This window comes from Mus musculus, chromosome 1, assembly GCF_000001635.26.
Source record: "Mus musculus strain C57BL/6J chromosome 1, GRCm38.p6 C57BL/6J".
In the NCBI taxonomy this organism is placed as follows: domain Eukaryota; kingdom Metazoa; phylum Chordata; class Mammalia; order Rodentia; family Muridae; genus Mus; species Mus musculus.
The window spans coordinates 190,924,705-190,947,463 of record NC_000067.6 but is presented as its reverse complement, the minus strand read 5'-3'; the positions used below and the strand labels follow the sequence as shown (position 1 = coordinate 190,947,463).

Sequence of the window (22,759 nt, the reverse complement as noted above, 5' to 3'; positions counted from 1 at the left end):
TTAAACAAAAGATTAAAAACTAGCAGATACTCAATCCTGAAAGACACGATTTCAAGCCCAGGACAATCTCTGAGCCTTGCTGGCCTGCCAGCTTACCCTACTTTGGCATGTTCTAGGCCAGTGAGAGAACCTGTCTTAAAAATGAAAGGTGAATGGCTCCAGAGGGCTCACCTCTGGCTTCCAGACACACATGTGCAAGCACACACACACACACACACACACACACACACACACACACAGACACACATGTGCAAGCACACACACACACACACACACACACACACACACACACACACACACACACCAGCTTCCAGCCAGACACACATGTGCAAGCACGCACACACACACACACACACACACACACACACACACACACACACCAGGCACAAGGTAGTTCACACTTTAACCTGTGAAGGATCTGACTTATGTAGTCAGATCAAACTGTGCTTGGCAGGTAAACTCAAGGCCCAGAGGAGTTGCCAACTTCTCTGTCCACAACAGTAGAGAAAATAGGTATTTTTATTGGAGCTTTAAAAGCTTGTGAGAAGTCTTGTGTGGCCATAGATTAACAATAAGCTATCAGCAATTTATAAGTTAACTGTATCCAAGTGCTATACATGAAATAGGCCTAATTTCACATTATCTTCATCAGGATATAAAAACTTTACAAAGGTTTTTATGAATGTTAGTTTGCCTACAATGATGTCTGTACAAATCCCCTCAAGCCATCCTCCATATTAAGAAGACAATCACCACTGTAATTCGATAATGATTGATTATGTCTCCAACCAGGACCTTAGCACCCAGAGAGGCTTACTGCAAACTATGGGCCATCTCAGCATTGGATTCATACTCTACATGGAAAGCAGGGTCGGCTTGCTTGGTGCTCACTGGGCACTTCTTAGCCTGCACACCTCTGAGGCAGTAGTCTACTACACATAAAACAACTGGAATAAATGAGTAAAAATTTAAATTGCAAAGATTTATTGTCTAATATAAAACATTCTATTAATAAAACTCACTGTAGAGAACATTTATTACTGCACAGTAATGACTTAGTAAAAATGCCTGTAATCTGAGTCTACTATTTTAAAAAGCAGAGAAATTTCTACTTACATTTAGAATTTTACTACTGGACACTTGTACAGGGCAAGCTACTGGCTGGTCAGGCTGCTGTGAGGCTGCAGAGAACAGTGCAAGCGCCATGGCACCCTGCTGTACCACGGTACCAAACTCAACTGTACAGTCAACAGTCAGCGAGGCTCCCTACCGGGTCTAAGTGACAGCTCCCATGATGACTCCTGCATGTTAGAGGCAAATGATAAACAGCTGCGGAGCTCTCGCTTCCTTCCAAAGACCACTTCTCTAATACATTTATACAAAACCGGCTCAACGAAATGTCACTCCTGACCCAAGGGCCTTTCACCATCGTTAAACAGAAAGACAAGTACAGGAGACAGAGGGACAACCTGGAGTCTGCCACCTTTTGCTGGTCTTTGAGACACAGGGCCTTGTGTGTAGTTCTAGTCAGCCTGGGACACAGTGATCCTCCTGCCTCTGTCTCCCAGATGCTGGGATTAAGGGTGTTTGTGGATGCACCTGGCTCATCTACTTTCCTTATGGCAACCTTTTCCAGGCAGGAGTGGACATATATAAAGGACTTGACCTTTTTTTTTTTTTTTTTTTTTTTTTTTTGTCTTAAGATAGGGTTTCATGTAGCCCAGGCTGCCCTCACACTTGTTGTGTTGCTAAAGCTGGCTTTACACAGCTACCTGCTGCCATCAGCCAAATGCTAATAAGATTAAAGGTGTGCACCACCGTATCGTATGAGAGTGATCTATACTTCTCAACTATTTCCACTACAAAATGTAGGCACATCCCACAGCTCAGGGCAGCAGTGACATGGGCCAATGTTCTCTACAGCATACACATTGTCAAGCCTCTTCAGAAGCTTGGACCCTGTGGAGGAGTGAGTGACCCAGTGATTTCTAAGAACACGCACAGGCTTCTCCCAATGAAACTGGGTCTCCAGAAAAGGCAGCATGCTGAGCTTTGCAGGTCCGGGCAGGACCACCGGATGAACTAAAAAGCACTGACTTCCTATCTTCAGGGCCAAGATGAACTACATTTTAAAAATGCTGTCAACTTTAACAGGACTTAGAAGTCATTTACCATAAAGTTCTTTAAACATCAGTTGTCAGGAAAATATTTCATTTAAAAAAAAGTTGTAAATTTGTTTCTTCCAATCTGTTTCAAGCATATAACAGAAATTCAGAACCCCACATCACAAAAAGTGAACAGCATACAAATACTTAAAATTTTTACATCCTTCGAAAAGAATACAGACAGGAAGTCCCGTGAATGAGCAGCAGTCAGAGCTCAAGCCTGAACTTGGCCAGCAAAGGCAGGTGATCTGAGGAGTTGTGCTCATTGGGAAGGCCGTTCACAGTCCACAAGTCTTGCTCTGTTAGAAGTGACAGTCTAGCTAGAAGTTTCAAGCCACCAACCAAAGCAACTTCAGCTCCTAAAGAAGCACACATTTAGTCAAACTCATTAAACAAATTAAAAGTTTTTTAAAAAACAAAACACTGAAACAGAACCCCGAAGCCCACCGGAAAACTAATATGAAAGGTTTTAGAGTATAGTTTTATAAAGCTGTTACTAATAATCCTTAAACAGTAGCTTCATGTTATTTATGCCAGATACTTTTTCTATTTCAATGAATACAGTCTACACAATGTAACATAAAATTGTTAATAATCTGAGACTGAAAAGCAGCCCACTCTGATGCACAGAGCGAAGCCTGGCAGGGGCTGCAGGGTAAGATGGTGTGGTTTGAGCCCAGTCATTTTCCACCCAAGTGAAATGTGACATGCTTTAGGGAGACTGGAGCTGCTGATCCGTAGCGTACTCCTGCCACCTAGTGAATTCTGTAGGCATGGCAACTTCCAGACCTTACTGTCTAAACTGAGGGCAGGGCACACTGGGTAGTCGGTTTAGTGAAACAACCTGACACTACAGATTCCACATATTAGGTTTCCAGTATCTCAATGCTTCCTGTTTTAAACCCTCAGCTGGCTTATACAACCTGACTTCTTGAGCTGTAACAAGGAATGTACTGCCCACTTCTGTTTCTGAGAGCAGCCCCAGGGTCAGCACGCCCAGTGTCTGCTGTGGGCAGCAGCTCTGATCTGCTGGAAGCCATCCTAGAACTGTGGTTCTTCACCATCTTACTCAGTGGCTGCCATGGGGAGGCAGGATGTATGATGAAGAGTGGATGGCGGCCTAGGACTTATACTCCAACTGGCACTGAAGGGCCAAACTAAGGCTGCAGTTCTGTGGGAGTTTGTGTTGGGGTTCATTACTGCCTTGTTCTCTGTAGGCTGTTAAGCTCTGTGCAGTCAGTCACATTCATCCAGCCAGCCAGTTCATCCATCAACCCCTACAGCTAGCCCTCTGCCTTGCTGCTGCACTCAGCAAAGGCCCTGTGCGTTCTAGCATCGTGTTTCCACACACTCTTTACCTGGCCCCTGAGCAGTGTTCTCCTTCTTTGCAGTGTAGAAAATATAATCAACAGTTATGGCACTTCGGGAATGGCAGGTGGTCACCTCTGGAACTCCAGTGTCAGGAACATAATGGGAATAGACAGATGACAAGCTGAAACCGTGCTGTAGATGCGAGGACACTCTAAAGCAAAAGGAAAAGATTTCATAGAAAAATTACCTTTTACTCCATTCTCAAAGACTAGGATGCTTTTGATTTTCTCTTTCAGACAAGGTCTTACATTATAGCCCAGGTGGACTGGAACTTACTCTATAGCGTAGGATGGCCTCAAATCTGCGGCAATTCTTGTCTCAGTTGCTTGAGTACTGGTATAAGTATAAGCCACTATGCCTGGGTTTTCTGAAAGTTTATATAGATCAGGCTAACCTCAATATCACTACATAGCCCAGGCTGTCCCCCTTTTCATGATACTTCTGCCTCAATGACCACAATGTTATGATCACATCCAGCTAGAGGAGTTTCACTGAAATAAACCATATTCCAAGTGAGAGCTCCTTTACCGATGCAGTGACTGTAAGCAAATGACGTCTAAAGCCCATGGGGTAAAAAGTATCAATATGCTAAATCAGATCTTAAAATTATACCTGTGAGAGCCTCCATTTACATAATGAGCCACAGCGTGCACTTCTTGGTTGTATTTCTTGAGACAGGGTTTCTCCATGTAGCCCTGGCTGTCCTGGGACTCACTCTGTAACCAGGCTGGCCTCAAACTTGGGAGATCTACCTGCTTCAGCCTCCTTAGTGCTGGGATTAAAGGGGTGAGCCCCCGCTGCCTGACTTTGGTTGTGTTTTGAAGGATGCTTTCAGTGGTCAGTGTGTGCAAGGCTACTCGGGACCATCTGGATCTCTGCTAAATTAAATAAAAAAAAAAAATATGGCCCTTGATTTTTGTAAGCTAAATCAATAACCACAGGTAACTCCTTACTATGTCTAAGGACTTATATTTATAGCATTACTAAATATAAAAGGTGGTGCATGTTCATAATTTCACATGTGGGAAGCTGGAACTCACTTGTCAGCTGACACTGGGACCTCCGCTTTCTCCTGCTGTGCTTGAGTCACATCACTGTCTGAAAGAGCAGAGGGAATCATATCAATCCAATGTGCATAGATTCTGTTCTAGTTTGCCGGAGCATAGCTTTCTCTCGAGTCCTTCCGACTCATGTCTAGTTTAGAAGTCGGGTTAAATGTTTGATCCTGTATCTATATCTTGATGGCCTACAGAATCAGGGGGAAGTGCAAACAATTCTAAGGCCACATGCAAGTCACTCATGCACAGATAACGTTGGAACTTAACTTTTTTTTTTTTTAAAGATTTATTTTATGTATGTGAGTACACCATTGCTGTCTTCAGACACACACCAGAAGAGGGCATTGATCCCATCATTACAGAAGGTTGTGTGGGTGCTGGGAACTGAGTTCAGGGCCTGTGAGCCATCTCTCAAGTCCCAAAAATTTAACTCTTAAAAAGGAAATTGGGAGCATATCAAAAAAAAAAAAAAAAAAAAAAAAGGATGAGCAGAAGCCAGAAGCTATTTCTGTCTGTGTACATGATACTCAATGCCGGAGATACTAAGTTTCACATGTTAGCTTGATGACTTCAAAGGGAAGAACATTACCCAGCAGACTGCCAAAATGTCCCCCACACTCACCTGTTTTTTCTACTTTGGGAACCTGCTGTGCCTCATAAACACAGTTCTGAGAGATGCCTAGGTTTGGGGGCCAAATTGGAATAGATAAAATTCTTTGTCCCCGTGAAGACTGTTCCTGGCCAGATACCTGCACAGAATTTCAACAGGCATCTTAAGTGAACAGACTTTAACTATTTATGCACTAAAATGTTTATGTTTTTCATGGAGGTAATCAGAAACGACAAGCAGGCCCTTCACTCCCGTGCCGACAGTTCAGAACGCACGAGTCATTACAGAGAGATGCAGGCTTTCCACGCGTGTTTCCTTATGTGACCATCTACATGTCTACTGCTCCCCACTAGTGCTTTCTAACTCCTCATGCTGTCTGTAATACAGTTTCTGTTGTGTCAGATGCTGGGCTCTAAAATCAAATTTAAAACGATCACTGAAAATTCTGTTGGTGGAGGACTTCTTTTGGTTAAACATACTGAAAACCAAATGATCTAAAACAGGCAGAGGAAGCATGGAGATGTCATTCAGAGCCTGAGAAACATAACTCTAAGCTGACAACCAAAAGCATGTAGCACTGCACGAGGAGAACTCAGTACTATGTAAAGGGTAACTTATATAATGAATATTAAATTACTGTACTGTCCCCGTCCAGCATTCGGAACTCCTCCTACCCCGTGTGAAGGGGGCCTTCAAGTTATCCTTGTCTTCAAACTTCTCTTTCTACCCGCTAATTCCTTTAGACAGAAAGCTTTTGTAAGTGAAAAGACAAAATCAAACCAAGTGAATAAGGCCACTTGCTCATAATTGTGGGGATCATCATCTGTTAGTGTGGCGAGGTATGAGATGCCTGGTGTTTTCAGTCTCGCGATGGCCATCTTCACTCTATTGATGACCATCCCCTCATCCTGACAGGCAGAGCTGCCGAAGCTGGCTTCCTAACACAGATGAATCAGGCACTTACCTTTCCAATTGCAAGACCTTCATAATTTAATTTTCCTTCCTTTATGAAACTATAGAGTGGAGAACCAGGAACAGAATTAAAGTCACCACACATGACAATAGGACAGGAGCTGCCATCTTTGCGATGGGTCACATTGGCAATCTCAGCTAGCAGCATTGCCAGCTGGGTCAGCTTAATGTCACCGCGCCGTGGATTATAGAGCAGATGTGTGTTAGCTATGCAGATGGATGGAGAGGCAGCGCGTGGGATCTTGGGCTGCAGGAGTAAAACCAATCCAATGTTGTCCCTGTCCAGCAGAGGAATGTCGCGGCGGCAGAACTCCACTGGGTTCACAGATAAGAGCGAGAACCTGGAATGTTTGAAGCAGATGGCACAGCCGTCGGGCTTCCTTCCTGTTTTCATTTTATATTCACAATGATAACCTACGAGGAATGAATTTTAAAAGAGAGACTATGTCAAACACATTTCTCTTGAGATTCTAAAGCAATGTTTGACAAAGCATATTCTGTAAGACAGGACGCTAGGACATGCAAAAACCAAGGTTTAGGCTAGCGTTGGGCCTAAAAGTGTTTCCACTTCAGCACTGAAGAAAATAAACTCTGCGAAGTCTCTTTCTCTCTTTTGGCAGTGGTCGAGGTGCTTCGGATCATGGATCTACATTCCCAGCCCAAGGGTCTTCTGAGACAGGGACTCACTGTGGTTCTCGGGCCATCCCTGAACTTGTTATATGGTTCCAAGTGGCCTTGAACTCCTGATAATAATGCTTCTGCCTCCCAAGTGCTGGGATCACAGTGAGGCTCAGCACACCACACACCTCATAATGTCAGCAGGGAACAGTCTTACACACTTGGAATGCAAGCATCTGTAAGGTGAATTATAAGTTTGAACCAACCTGGGTCACACAGCAAGACCTGGTCTCAAAAACCAGTATGCCTTGGTTTCTTTAGAGCAGGTTTATCCCTCCAACGCAGTCACACAGACAGTAAGGCCTCACAGTAACTACTCTGGTCTTTGTGTTCGTCTGCTCCCCACCTCACTCTCTGGGCTCACTGCATGAATCCATGTCACCATCGGAGCCTTTCCCCTGCTGGCTGCTGACAAGAATGCTCAAGATATGGTTCCACTTTCAGCTCCCCCAAATCCTTGCCAAACTCCACTCTGTCCACTCATTTTGCTGAAAACCTAAATCTTCCCGCCCTGCTCTCCTTGCCTGCCGTTCACTTACACACATCCCACTAGGGAGGCGGCCAACTGTGGAGACCAAAGCTGTTCTCACTTCTAGAACAGTGTAAAGATCAGGCAGGTACTCAGAAGGCACCGGATAAATGAATGAATGCCATGCGGGCACATGCTTCATGCTGGAGATGAGATGATTCTCAAAGCTGCTTCAGCCAACAAGCCACAAAGCCTCCTGCTGATGCGGCAGGCGGCCCAGTCCCTCTCTGCAGCACAGAGCCACAGTGGCTGAATGACCCCTGGAGACCTTTCTCTCTTAAGATCAGCATGGAATTTCTAGCAGAAATGCTAGAGGGCTTGACTGACACTTTGAAATAGTACCACATTTTCAAAATTAAGAATTATCCCAAAGATGCTGGAGATGGCTCAGCAGTTAAGAGCACTGGCTACTCCTGAAGATGCCCTGTGTTTAGTTCTAGGACCTACATTGTGGCTCATAAATGCCTGTTAACTATAATGCCACAGATCTCCCTTTTCTGGTCTCCTCAGGCTTAAGAATCACACATGGTGCACAGACATCCAAGCAGAAAAAACACTCACACCTGTAGAATAATAAATAAAAAGCAAACGTCATCCCCTGGCCTGGAGAGACGGTGCAGTGGCTAGGAGCACTTGCTGCTCTTGCAGAGACCCAGCTTCAGCTCCTAACACCCACATGGCAGCTCACAACCATCTTTAACTCCAGTTCCAGGGCGGACACCTGACTCTTTCTGATCCCCAAGGGCATTCAAAAATGCAGGCAAACTTTTACACGTGAAAGTGAATCTTAAAGGTTTGTTTTTTTTTCTTTAAAACTAAGTTATCCCCAAATGTATCATACATTTTTGCTTTGTTTAAAAACATGTTTAAATAACAATTCTGCAAGAATAAATCTGGTTAAAGAAAACAAAGGTTACTTTGTACCCAGTGATTCCAGACTTGGCCTGATTTCTGTCCCATAATGATCTTCTTGAACTTCCTGTAGACAAAGCACCTTGAAGAAAATAGTGGCATGAATTAAAACAGATGCAAATATGAATTCTATTTAACTCTGATACAGTAGACATCAAGGTTGTACATATACTTTTGCTTATTTTTAGAATTAATGCTATTTACTTTTATTTTTTGGTTTTTTAAGACGGGTTTTCTGTGTAGCCTTAGCCATTCTGGAACTGCTGTCCTTGAACTCAGAGATCCACAAGCCTCTGCCTCCTAAGTGCTAGGGCTAAAGGTGTATTCCACCTCCACCCAGCTTGCCTGCCTGCCTGTCTTTTTCTTTGTACATTTTGAAAAAAATTACTGCTCTCAAATATTCTACATCACAAGAAATATGTTTCTAAATATCCTATAGTACACCTCAAAACCATGGCCCACACTCATATGGAATAGCATCTTACACTCAAAATGGTCTAGTTCTTGAAATAACTTTTTGTATTTTTTACATGTGAAGCTATTTCTCATGAATTTCCATGTTCATCATTACTAAATTTTTGGGTTCTTTTTAAAACAAAACAAAAACAGAATGTCACTACATAACCCAGAACAGGTTTAAACTAAGAGTGGTCCTCTGCCTCAGCCAAGTGTTAGATTATAGACATAACATCATACTTGGCTCAAGATTCTTTTCTTCAATTTTTTTTTTTTTGCAAATTTATTTTATGTTTACAAATGTTTTGCCTGAATTTCTGTGCACCATATTCCTGCAGTGACCATAGAAGGATGTCAGATCCCTTGGAACGAGAGTTACAGATGGTTGTGAGCTGCCATATAGTTGCTGAGAATTGAACCCAAGTCCTCTAGAAGAGTAGTCAGTGCTCTGAACCACTGAGGTATCTACCTAGCCCTATGCATTCTTTCCGAAGAGGCTGGTTTCATCTCAGCATCCCCAGCTCATCCCCTTACCCCCCCCCCAAAAAAAAACCCCACTGTTTCTTTAGCTGGGCATGGTGGTACTGCCTGCAATCTCAGCACCTCATAGGTAGAGACAGAAAAACCAGGAGTTCAAGGTCATTCTAGATAAATTTGAGGCCAATATGAGGTATCAGAGATCCTGTCTCAAAACAAACAAACAAACTAATTGGTATTCTTTTAATGTTATCATCTTCTTGTATAGATATATTTTTTGCACAAATTACTGAAATTTCAAGCCCAATATTTTTATTTAAAATGCTTCCAGTCTGAGTCTCAATACTTTAAAACTTTCAGCTACTTGAAAGGTTGGGTGATTATTTCTATCAGTCACCAATAGCAAGAAAGCCATACCTAGCTAACAACGGCTCCTTCCCTGAGCATAAAGTAAATAAAACACTGCTCGTGACTGCACACTCATTGACCACATTTTCCTTGGATGAAAAGCTCTAATACTGCTTTACACACTTACATCTGCATCAAAATGTTTGATTTCTTTCAAGATATTGGGGAACCGAAAACTCCAGTGTAACACTGGACGTCGGCAATGTCTGTAGAGGTGAGAGTTATCCTCCAGTAAATCCTGCGAGAGGATGTTATAAGACATCACTGAGAAGTCAAACTTATCTTCACGGTCCTCACACGTGGAGTCAACATTTCTGTCTTCTAGGTCCTTCGTATTTTCTTTATTATGGCTACATAAATACTCCCAGTTCCTTTTTATTGTTCCTGTTAAAATATATTAGACAAAATATAACAATCAATCAAATGAGACCAGATACTTTCCTGTATACAAATACTTTCTTAAAGAAAATGCCCACAGCTACGGAGTAAAATGTTTCCCTAGGAGATAGCTACTTGACACTGACTAGTTGCAAGCTGTCATCAGGCGGGCTGACAAGGTAGCAAATCCATACGGTGACTGAGGGCTACCGAATCTTTCTGAAAGCTAAAAACCTAAGACTATGTGTGGCTGCCTTTTCCCACTGGTCCCTGGTTAAGACTTCCATCAGTCATGCTTAGCTTTCTTTAATGCAAGGAGAGAGAGAGAGAGAGAGAGAGAGAGAGAGAGAGAGACTGACTCTGCCTGAGTTGGCGGCCAGAGATGACTTCCCACCACATTTCATTCCCTATTAAGATCGTCAGTTATCTTAGTTTCTGGTTTACACATGGATGGAGGGTGGCAGAAATGATAATATGTGGGAAAGTGATTAGTGTCTAAAATGTTACAAGCGGGAAGTGCAGACAGAATGACAAAATCCACTGTTACAGATCACAGGTCACAGGATGAACCTTGTAATGTAATGTAGGTACACCAAAACAACAGTTAGCTTGACTTTACAGAATGCTCCAGACAAACAGCAGAGGCTGCTGACTGAGCCTTGCATACAACCCCCAGGAATGTACTACAGATCATACTATGTAAAGACATACAATTCTTTGAAAAAACAGTAAAAGTGGATAGAAAAAGATGAGATTCTGTAATTAAATATACCCCTCCACTGAGAAATTATCATCTTCTGAGGGTGTGTGTGTGTATGTAGGTATGTATGTATGTATGTGTGTGTGTATGTATGTATATATATATATATATAACACACACACATACACACACACACACACACACACACACACATATACATATAGATATATAGTCACAGCCAGGCCTGGTGACAAATGCCTATAGTTCAGCACTCAGAAAGTTGAAGTTCAGGGTTAGCCTGGCCTACATGTAATGAGATTTAAAAAAAAAAAAAAAAAAAGTCAAGGTCTTATCTGGAAAGCAGGTTCAATGCCTCCTGGCAGGAAAAAACATAGCAACTGCATATGATCAGCTTTAATCTCGGGTCTTACTATGTCACACTAGTAAGGATATGCTTAATGGCATGGAAGCCAGGAGAACAAAAGGAACGTTTAGTTACCCAGAAACTCAACAATGAAGAAAACCTAACAGGAAGAGAACAGACGTGGTGATGAGCAACCAAGCATATGGGGCTTTTGGCCACAGACTGTCTTTCTCTAGCCTGCATGCAGGTTTTCATTTCACTAGACTATAATGCATGAAATTCTACTAAATAAAGTTGTCTGGATATGGAGCTTATATCTGCAATCCCAGAACTCAGGAGGCTGAGTCAGGATTCCCAAGAGTTTGAGGCCAGCCTGGGCTACAATGTGAGTCCCTGTCTCCAAAACAAAAAGGAAACAGATTGAAATGGTACACTTAAATGCAGTGAAAAGGAAATATGCTACCATTTAAAAATAGTCTTCTACATTCATACTCATAATCAAAATATACATACACTATATACAGCTGCCAATAAAGTATATTATGGTAATTAGTTACGCCAGATTATTTTCTTCAGTATCTAAGCATCTCCCTGCTACATGCAGGGAAGAGACATTTGATCAGACAGAAAGAAGATAATTGGTATAATCAGTGAGGCTGGATGGGGTGAAGGAGCTGATGGTGTGAAGGTGCTAAGGGAAGGACAAGATCAAAAGGTGGGAGGAAATGAAATCAAAGAAAAGTCTTCTGACAACTGCAGAATTCTGCCCTGAGCGGCCCTATGCCCAGGTGAAATACATTAGCGCTTTCCTCTCCTGCACTGAGAACATCTTACCCCAAGGCTTTCGGTTAAGACTAACAGTACTAGCTCCACAGAGCTACCAACTGGGGTGTCCCATAACAGTCAGTCATATACTGTGGTCTTAGTATATAAGCAAGATGGAAGGGCTCCATCGTGTCATATGCAAGCTTGCACCCACTGCAGCACTATCCTGTCACTGCGACAGTGACATAAAAAGTGAAGGTCAAGAACACTCAGCACAGCTCCTCAAACGATATGTGCACAGAGTGGCATGTAAATACGTGAGATTATGATGTCCTCCTTAAATAACCAGGACCAATGGGTTACCTGGTTAATATATATGGTGGCTTTCAAATCTGTACAGTGTGTGGAGCCCTTTTGGCATTGCTTTTCATTTCACAAGGACACCAAATCTTTGCTGAGGGGAAACACACAGGCCATCCTGACCACAGTTGTTTCTACTGAATAGGCGCGAGTGTGTTCACAGGCTAGACTCCACGGAGGACAATCTCAAAACCACTGACACAGTGAACAGTTTCTGGCCATCACATGCTTTACAACATAAATTCACACTGCAAAATCTTATATACCTTCCATGTCAGGAGGAACAAGGTGATCACAGCAGACAAGAGAGATGAGTCAAAGAAAGTGAGCAATAGGCCTGAGCAGGTATTGGGGTGCCTAATTAAAGAGTCATAGTGTGTCATACAAATCCTTCAAATACCACTTTACAGTGACAGGCAAATTAGTAATGCTGTTCTCTTGACTGGAAAGTATTAGTGAAATATCGGAAGTCACATATGTGGCTTAACGAAGAGCCTTTTCCTTATTCTCAACACCTAGGAAGAATGGACAGACAGACAGTCAGGTAGCAATCAGAAATTGTCAGTATGTAGCTGTAATTCCCTATCATTTCTGGGAAAACTTCTGAGTAGCCACTATGAAGTCAGTAGTATGTTAGGCATGTACACATATCTTGCTTTATCTATCAGATACTCAAAGCAGGTGTTATTACACTAGAAACCCAAGGAACATAGGTTCAGTGATGTCTCCGAGCTCGTGCCACAGTGGCAGAGAGCACATAAGGACAGGGAGTACTTCCTAAACTTTACAATGCTTGTGTGGCCTGTCAAAATTCTATCTGAGAGAGCACAGAATTACCAAAAGGTTGCCAAGAGAGGAATGTGAGTTGGCCCAATCAACAGCAGGCACATCATCAGAAACAACTAGGTCCTTCTGAGGACCCAGATTTCAGCGTCTCATGGGATTCTCATCTGCATATGTTATAGTCACACACTGTACACAGATGTCCATGGCTACGGTCTTAGATTCTATTTACATGTGCTTGTTAATTCAAACTAGCACCTTGTAACTGCAGCAATGAATAATGTTTGCCTTGGGACCCAGGTGAATCTTCCAGAGAACTTTCTGGCAGCAAAGAACAAGGAGCCTGAACACTGAGGCCTGAGGAGCTCACACTCAGTTCTTCCAGCACTGCCTCAGCTCCCTACACACCAACTGCCACGCAGCCCCTCTAAAGCATTCTCATGAACACTGGCGTAGGTAAGGACGGCAGTCCCCAGTCTTATATACCTCATTATACACTGGGATTACAGAGGGGTAGGAGTACAAGAGTTGTCTACAAGTAAAAACAGCATGAGAAAAGTTGACAGAATCAATATCATTTTTTAAAGTCCCACAAAGTTGGCTAAGATCTGGCTCCCTTTCTAAAAGGTAACCACTCTGACTCTCTCAAGAGTCTATCTAGGACTGCAACTCTAGGACGGGGTGTGTAGCTCAGTACCAGAACAAGCACAAGGTGCTGGCTTCAATCTCTATCATTGAGATAAGAAGAAAAAGATATACTTAGGATATTTATAGATGCTAATTTGGGAAATACAGATTTAACAAGCTAAAATCTTATCCTGTAATATTTTATTTATGATTGTTTCTAATAAAAGAATCCTTTTATATTTTTAAAATTACTATTGAAATGAGAACACAAAATTAACATTTTTTACATCAGTGACTCCACTGCCAATCTCTATGTCATCAAAGAATGCCATAAAAACTATCCTTAAGTTTTGTGTTACCTACTTCTTTTTTCTACAGTCTTAATCGGAGTCACTTTCTAATTTTATAGTCAGATAGTCTACTTATAGAAGTACTTACATAGACTATGTAAGTCTTTTTACTTATAGGGCTTTCTACTCTGATAGAAAGACATGATTAGTTGAAAATAAAGATACCATCCCTAGCACAGAGCAAGTACTGGCTAAGACTAAGCACCGACACCTCTAACACATGGAGCACGGCTTGAGGGTTAGAAAGGATGGCTTCAGTGTGGCCCATCATCTATGTCTATTCCCTACAAGATAAACATCTCCTTTACCTTGATGTTTTCTTCGTTTAGATAAGGGCTCATCTCTGTCAGAGGTCATGACGTGACGAGAGAGATGGATCAAGGATGCGTTGCTAAGGTGGTCAGATCTCCAATTATAGTACTGAAACTGCGTTCCAGACTCAAACAGAAAAGGTGGTCTACAGTTCAATGAGAAATGCCTGCTACTGAAGTATGGGTAAGGCGCACGGGAGTAATGTCCTGGCCACCTCAGACAACTGGAAATGTGTCTGCGCCAGCAATATTTCTGTAGATCCTCCCACGGCGTGGTCCAGTCTCGACCCAAACTCTTTAGAGGATAGGGAAACATGGAGTATCTAAAAGAAAAACAAGACACTCCTTGAGGTGCCACTATTTGTTCAGCTATAGTACACAAAGTCAAAATCTAATTTCTCTAGGTGAGATGTCATCTCATGCTTAACTTCTAACTCTGGGAAGGATAAAGGGAAAAGCACCCATCTTTAACCATCAGCATCAATGTTAGCCCCCTAAACAAGAGTGGATAGTACTCTAAATCCTCAACGAGGAAATACCAGTTAGGCTGCCAAGATACCACATATCCTGCTCCCAAAGTCAGTCCACAATCCAACCGAAAGGTTAGCCCACTAACACACTAGTATGCAGAATAGATTTCTAGCACTAAAAATCCTTCCAACTAGAGTTTAGAGTAAAAACATGCTTTGGAATAGTATTTTTATAACAAAGTTAAATTCTTCCTAAACACTGGTAAAGCTAAAAACAAAAACCTGTCAAAGGGTGTTGGCTTTACAAAGCTACTTCCTTACTAACCAAAGCTTTTTTGTTCTTTCCTCTTTCTAAGCTTAGAGCCTCCTGGGGGAAACTAAAAAGCATAAGGATTATTTATAAAAATCTACCTAGACTCCAAACTGATAGCATTGTATCAATTCAACTCAACACTAAGATTGTTATTTTGTGTGCTTGCAGTTGCATGGACTCTGTATGTACAGCCCTGAGAGTCACACCAGGAATCTATTGGTCTTGATCTTATATTTGGAGACAAGACTCTGTCTGAACTTGGGAGCTCCAACACTGGAATCTGTCAGGAGCCACAATGGGACAAGCGAATAACTAGCAGGTGATCATCCTGAAATGGCCTGCTTCAGATTATCATATAATCTGCGGCAGGAGCGCCCCTATTAAGCAAAACAGTAAGGGATTCATTTTAGGAAAGACTCCTGCCATTAATATGCTTTTCCTGTTATGAATAAACATGTATAGCAATCACTAAGTAGCAGCACACTCTTTTGGAGCAGATCTCTGCAGATCCATGAAGATGTACTGCCTTGTAGTGATGCTATACAGATAAATTGATGACTTCTTAAGTTTTAATGATCCTTACAAGAGGTTGTAAAACAATTAACCAAAGGTCATAGAAAGGGAACTAACAATTTATTATAGGTGCTAGGACAGAAGATAAATATTGACTGGGTTTATATGAAACTTCACTAGTAATTTAGTTATGGTTTTAACCCTTCAGTGAACCTCTGGAGCTGAGACAGGTGATGGATATTTAGCCAGATAGTTACTCCTAATGGATATGCATGTAAACATTCTGTTGAAAACTTCTATTTCAATTTATGATTTGATTGCTTTGTGTGAACTTGGATGAACTTTGTAACATGTGGTCATGTATTCTGAGAGATGTTTAAGTGCTGAGGACAAAGAGAAGAGTGAGAACTGAACTGAGAAGAACTGAGCTGAGGAGTTTTAAGACAACACCTTTCAGACAGAACTGAACTCAAGAAGAACTTAGAAGTATGGGCACAGCACTGGGAGAAAAGGCATTGAGAGTAAGAGCATTGTTGTGGCTTCGGAGCAGGAGGAGAGAACAAGCTTGGAAGGAGAATGCAGAGTGGAATAACTTAGAAACTATAGGTAACATAAAACACTAAGAGAGCAATGAGTAGAATGCAGAGGGAAAGAGTAAAAAGAAGACGCTGCAGAAATCAGAAGGAGCAGGCAGGCTTCTCCTTACTGTGGAACAGAACAGGTTCCCATGGTAAGGACAAGGCAGGCTTAGTCTTATTAAAAGGAACAAAGCTTTTTCCTTACAAATATGTAATTCATTTAACATTAAAAGGGTAGACGCCTTTTCTTTCTCTATGCGATAAAGATTGGTACTCACTTTTCATTTAGAATGAGTGAGTTCTTTCTGCACCAGTGCTTGGTCTTTTGCTTCAAAATCATATTTAAGTATGGATGTGTAAGTATGTAATTGTGAGAATGCATGTAAGCTGAGCCCAACTGGGTTTGAATGGAAATTGTATAAATGAGCATACATGAATCTGTGTATGAACTTATGTGAAATTATATATGTCTGTTTATATAAAAGTTGTTCTTTCTGTGAGTGTTATTTCTCTTCTGGTTCAACAGAAGTTCATTGCTCCAAACTTTCCCCGTAGCCCCACAACAAGAGGCATCTGGATCATAGGGAAAAGGCCCTAGCAATTAATTGTTTACTTTATCTCCTGCTGTTTTAGGATGAGGTGCTAAGTGCCAGAGACTGCAGTTTCTGACCTCAGAGGATCACAGAAGGCAGGTCGGTTACAGTGGACTTAGATAAGTAAACTTTTTATTATACAGCAACCTTAAATATACCAAGTCTTACCCTCTGCCGACGCTCTTCCCCCTCCACTGCCTCAAGAAGAACCAAGAAGAACCGCACGCAGGGGCTGGTCTTCGGCAGAATTGTCTAGACTAGCAGGTCAGCTCTGGGATGCCCTGTCCCTGCCTCCCCGGCATGAGGACACCTTCCTTACCTTTCCATGGGTGCTGGGGATTCCAACCCAGGTCCTTGGCTTTGTACAGCAAGCCCTTAGCTACCTGAGCCATGGCTCCAGGTCCCCACACTTGTATTTAACAGACATGCTACTCTCAAGTTCTCACAAAGCACTGCCTCCTACTGCATTATCTGGCAAAGTGTTAGGGTTCTGAGGACTATACTTCTGGGGTTTGTGTCTCAACATCTACTATCACTAAGGTTTGCTTAAGTTGTATTAAGATTTTGTTATGCTGAATTTCTTTATTATGCTATTTTTCATTAGAAAAGATAACCTATATTGTGTACTTTAAACTTAAGTACTCTCAAACTATTCTCTAAATCAACCCTACTGTAAATCTTTAAGGTCACAACATGGGCACTATATCTTGCAATTGACCCCGAAAGTCATTCAAAGGGATTTCAGCACTTGGATCTTGTCTTGTTTTGTTTTTAAATTTAAAAATTTTGAGGTGGCCCATGAGTTTGATCCCAGCACTCAGGAGGCAGAGGTAGGCAGATCTGAGTTGAAGGCCAGCCTGGTCTACACAATGAATCCCAGGACAGCCAGAGATACAAAGAAAAACCCTCCTTCTCTAAAAAACAAACAAACAAAAAACCAAGACAAAAACCAAGTCCAAGACCATCAGCACAGGCTGGTGGTGTCTCTAATTCTCCTGCCTCCACCTCCCCAGTGCTATAACGGTTTACTTTCTGTCTTGAAATGTTTCTATACTGCAACCTGCACAGTGACGCTTATTCTTTGGATTGGCAGTTATTTATACCACATCTTTTTCTTGTAAGATAGTGAGCTTTTGAGGGTTCGAACCTCAGTATTCTCTGAAAGCCCAGTCTCCACCCAAGGGCCAAGCACACAGCTGGTACTCAGAAAATGCCATAGCACAGGAACCAGGAATGGAGTGGGCAGATCCCAACGGCTTATGTAACGACAGTGTGCTATTTCCCACGCGTGGTACGATATAGTTTCAAAGGTTATACAAACCACTGGAATCTTAATAACTAAGTCCTCAAAGTTTATAGGAGAAAAACATAATCCGTACATCCAATTTAAGATTCGGTGGATACTACTTGGGGTGACATTATTAGAGGCTGCATGTACTGTGGCGCTTTAAAATTTCAAGTGAGTTATTTTTTTACTTTTGGAGGCGGAGTGTCACGCTCGCTGCCTAATCCAGGCCAGCCTCAAATTCATGGTTATCCTCCCGCCTCGGCCTCCGGGGTGTGGAAAGTGCAGGCGTGAGCCATCACGCCAGGCTCTCAAAGAGTGGATTGAAAGAAAAATACCCAGGACGGAGCAAGAACTTGAGTGGCGGTGAAAGTTGGCCTCCGCGTGACCGACGCTGCCCAGCCACCCCGGGGCGCGCAGCCTCCCTCCGGGCGGGGCCCTGCGCGCGGGCGGCGGCGGCGAGCGTGGAGGCCGCGCGAGGCCCGCAGGATCCCGGAGGCCGCGGCCACCGCTGCTGCCCGCCCGCGCGTTACCTCTCCCCGGGCGCCGCCTGGCGCGTCCCCGCCGCGGACCCTCTTCCTCCGCCTTCCTCCCGCGCCCCGCCGCCCCGCCCCTCCCCTCCCCGCCCGCCCCTCCAGGTCCCTCCCTCTGTCCATCCCGCCGGCCGCTCGCCACTGACCGGCCTCGCCCCGCCACACAGCGGCCGTAGCCCCTCCTCACACAGCGCCACGTCTCCATCTTGGCTCTCTGTGAGCGCCCAACGCCCGGGCCCGCGGCTGCACCTCAGCTTCGGCCGCTCGCCGGGTCCTACCGGATCCCCATCACTCGGCTCCCGGCCGGCCGCTAGGCATGCTGGGAGGAGCGTCTCGCCGCAGGCCCGGTCACCATCTTGCCTTCTGGGGCAGTTCCTTTAAGCAGTGCGACTCCGGGCATGCGCAGAGCGTGCGCGGACAGCCATTTCCTGGTAGGGCGGAAGGCTAGCGCTTGACGGCTTTCTTAAGACATAGGAAGGAGCAGGAGCTGCGTGAGACCTAAAGTGTATTTACGTGGTTGCGTAGATCCAAAAGGTAGATTTCCACGTTGAGGAAATACTATTCTGTGGGTTCCCGTAGAACTTTATAATTGATTTTGTGCAAATCTCAGAGAACCCACTTGTACATTAATTAGTGCGTTGATGATCCGAGTCTGTCAGATCGAGCGTAGCTTTCTTGGAAAACATAAATGGAGAAGGGACAGCGAGAATAGCGAGGCAGAGGGCACTGGAAACCAGGGTCGCTGCTTGCTTAGTTTCTTTGGTAGAGCTGTGTAGCTGTGGGTAGTAATTTCTTGGGAAGTTTTGTTCTTTTCCTTGTGTTAATTTTGAGAGATACTTTATCCTTCGTGTATATCCTTCTCTTTATCTGCAGTTGTTATATTGTGTAAACATGTCAGGAATGCTGAATTAGCAAACTCTGAGGAAAGCTAGTCTCTGATTGCACACGCACACTCGTGAGTGTCCTTAGACAAAAGTCTTGTGCAGTCCAGGCATTCGTCAAACTTATCTCACATGCCTGTCTGAGCACTGTGGTCACCAGCAACGTACTGCCATACTTGGCTTCGGACCACATTTTCATCAACCAATATGAAGTCTTGTTTTATGCATGTTCCTTATTTAATTTATATTGTCACTTCATTAACGTTAAACTCTGTCCAACAGTCTTCTGATACATACCTAATTGAAGATAATTTAGTACACATATTTTCTCTATATTACATCATTAACTTTTGTCACCTCAGAATCTTGCAGCAGTATACTTGGGGGGCACTTTTAATAGAAAAATCAGTAAAACTGTGGGAAAGGGACACTAAGTAGTCGGTAGAAAGGTTAGTTTTTTACGGTCTGAAAACTCAAGAGGGCAGAGTGCCTTGTTTAACCTCAGGGACAAGCACACTAGGCAACTAAAATTTGCCTTTCTCCTTGTTGGAGAAAAACCAAAACACTGTGAGGATTGATTTGGACATTTTAGGTAGGTTTTAGGGAGTAGGCAGTTTACAAACGCAGTGTCCACAAATGGGGGCTGACTGCTTGAGGTTTATACTGTCCTATTTTCTAAGGGTGATCACAATGTTGTTGTTAGTTACATGTGGCCAGTAGTGTCCTATATGCCTTGTTCCATAATCACATTGTAAGTGACTTGTGAACAGTGTCCATGACTCCTGTTCAAATCTATTCAACCTAGTACTCTACTGACTACACAACATACGGCAAACAAAGATCATTGATAGGGTTATTAACTGGAGCAGACTTAAGGAAGACCTGTCAATCACCAGACTTTCTCCTCCAAGCACACCTTAGCTCCTCTGCTTGTTGTGCAAAGAAAAATGTAGTGTTTTGAAATAAGCAAATGGCATTAAGGTCCTTCCTTCCTTCCTTCCTTCCTTCCTTCTTTCCTTCCTTCCTTCCTCCCTCCCTCCCTCCCTCCCTCCCTTTCCTTTGTTTGAGACAGGGTTTCTCTGTGTAGCCCTGGCTGTCCTGGAACTCACTCTGTAGACCAGGCTGACCTGGAACTCAGAGATCCACCTGCCTCTACCTCCAGAGTGTTGGGATTAAAGGCGTGCACCACCAACTGTCAAGATGCATTCTTTCAATGAGTTTGAAGGTTTCTTGATGACGAAAGACACTTTGGGAGCTGTCTGCTCTAGAACTTTAGAGAGAGTAGTTACCTTATAGCAGCATGGTGATTATCCTAAGGGTTGGAGAACTCTTGTCTCTGTAACAAAACAAAACACCATTTTTGCATTCATGTTCCAGTTGAAAGTTCTCAGCTCACATTGTTCTGTCCCCTTAAATAGATCCTGCTTTAGTCACTCAATAAGTTAAGCAAGTCTGTTCACATATGCTGACATCTCAACATTCAGACAGCTGAGGCAGGAGCCTGTAGAGTTTGAGACCATCCTGGGCCACACCAAGAACCTGTCTTAAAGAAGGGTTGTCTGAGAGTCTGGAGAGATTGCTCAGCTGTTAAGAGCTGTCAAGTGCTCCAGGCTAACCTTTAAAAGGCCATGTAGCTGAGGGTAACCTTGAACTTCAGGATCTCCTGCCTGCCTTCCCAAATGCAGAAACTGTAAGTGTGTACCACCATGACGCACCTGTGCATAAGTGTCTAAAACCTTTGGAGTCCAGGACAACCTTGTCTACAACTGGCTTTTGGTTTTGCTCTGATTACTAAGTCCCCACTCAGAACATCTCCACAGTGTTCCCGTTTCATGGATCCTAATTCTTCTGACTTCCTAAGGCATCAGACACACTCGCGGTACAAATACACAAATGCAGGTAAAATACTCATGCACATGAAACAAAAGGAAATCATTGTTCGTTGCTTGGACTGGTTTTGAAAAAAATCTGTCCATATGCAACCCTGCCCGGCCTGAAGCTTACTATGTAGAGCAGGCTCCACTCCAACTCACAAGAGATCTGCTGCCTCTACAGGGATGAAGAATTGTGCCACCACATCCAGGTAAAATAAAACCTTAAAAGTTATTTTCAAAAGCCAGAGATATGGAGCTGGAGACATGGTTTAGCAGTTAAGAGCACTGGCTGCCCTGAGGTCTTGAGTTCAATTCCCAGCAACCAACAGTGGCTCACAAACATTTATGGTGAAATCTAGGGCCCTCTTCTGACATGCAGGTATACATGCAGATACTCATACATTAAATAGAAAAACTCTTTAAAAACAAAAAAGCCAGATATATTAATCAGAAATGAGCCATGAAAAAACATGCTCATGTTTGGTTAGCTCAGCGAGAAATTAGGAGGTTGGGACAGGGCTTTATGGCACAGTCTTGTCATGTCAGGACTCAGGAGACAGAAATAAGCACAAGGATTTCAAATTCCAGCCAACCTGAGCCAAATGGCCAGTCCAGGGTCAACCTAAACCACAGAGGAAATTCCTGAAGAAATTCACAAGCATAAATTAACAACAACAAAATTGAGATGAAGGCAGAGCTGCTTTGGAGAAAGAAAGCATTCTCTGCGATGCTGAGAACTACAGCAGGGCAGTGGTGACCCACTTCTTTAATCCTGGCACTTGGGAGGCAGATTCAGTTGGATCTCTGAGTTCAAGGACAACCACGGCTACAAAGAGAACTGTCTTAGTCAGGGTTTCTATTCCTGCACGAATCATCATGACCAAGGAGCAAGTTGGGGAGGAAAGGGTTTATCCAGTTTACACTTCCACATTGCTGGTCATCACCAAAAGGAGTCAGGACGGGAACTCACACAGGGTAGGAACTTGGAGGCAGGAGTGGATACAGAAGCCATGGAAGAATGCTGCTTACTGACTTGCTTCCCCTGGCTTGCTCAGCTTGCTTTCTTATATAACCCAGGACTACCAGCCAAGGGATGGCAGCACCCTGATCACTAATTGAGAAAATGCCTTACAGCTGGATCTCATGAAGGCATTTCCTCAAGGGAGGCTGCTTTTTCTTTGAACTTGTAAAGACTGTGGGACTTCTAAAGTTACTTAGATCTTGGGGATGTTGTCTTCTGCTGCAACCAGGCTTCACCGATAGCCTCTTATAGGCGCTTACATATTAAAATTTCAATCCCTTTAAAATATCTAATCTCTTTTGACAGTCAAAGTCTCTTAACTGTGGGCTCCACTAAAATACTTCCTAATTTCAAGAAGGAAAAATATCAGGGCATAGTCATAATCAAAAGCAAAATCAAACTCTGTCCAATGTCTGGGATCCAC

At 43.2% G+C, this 22,759-nt stretch overlaps 1 protein-coding gene across 19 annotated transcripts; it reads right to left on the bottom strand.

Moving 5' to 3' along the window:
* Positions 1 to 500: 500 nt before the first annotated feature.
* Angel2 (angel homolog 2) lies at positions 501 to 22,356 on the bottom strand. 19 transcript variants are annotated; one of them, XM_030255501.1, is made up of 10 exons: positions 18,706 to 18,956; positions 14,272 to 14,597; positions 12,470 to 12,718; positions 9,764 to 10,020; positions 8,308 to 8,377; positions 6,169 to 6,590; positions 5,217 to 5,343; positions 4,577 to 4,634; positions 3,524 to 3,687; positions 502 to 2,524 (listed from the first exon to the last, which is right to left on the bottom strand). In XM_030255501.1, exons 3-10 carry the CDS (start codon positions 12,474 to 12,476, stop codon positions 2,373 to 2,375), a joined length of 1,257 nt encoding a protein of 418 aa, XP_030111361.1. In that variant the 5' UTR covers positions 12,477 to 12,718; positions 14,272 to 14,597; positions 18,706 to 18,956; the 3' UTR covers positions 502 to 2,372. The 19 variants fall into 19 exon arrangements, 15 of the variants coding, with proteins under 15 accessions (NP_001344060.1, NP_001344062.1, NP_001344061.1 ...); XM_006497186.2 differs by lacking the exon at positions 18,706 to 18,956 and adding an exon at positions 18,560 to 18,608; XM_030255504.1 differs by lacking the exon at positions 18,706 to 18,956 and adding an exon at positions 18,218 to 18,607.
* Positions 22,357 to 22,759: the final 403 nt, after the last annotated feature.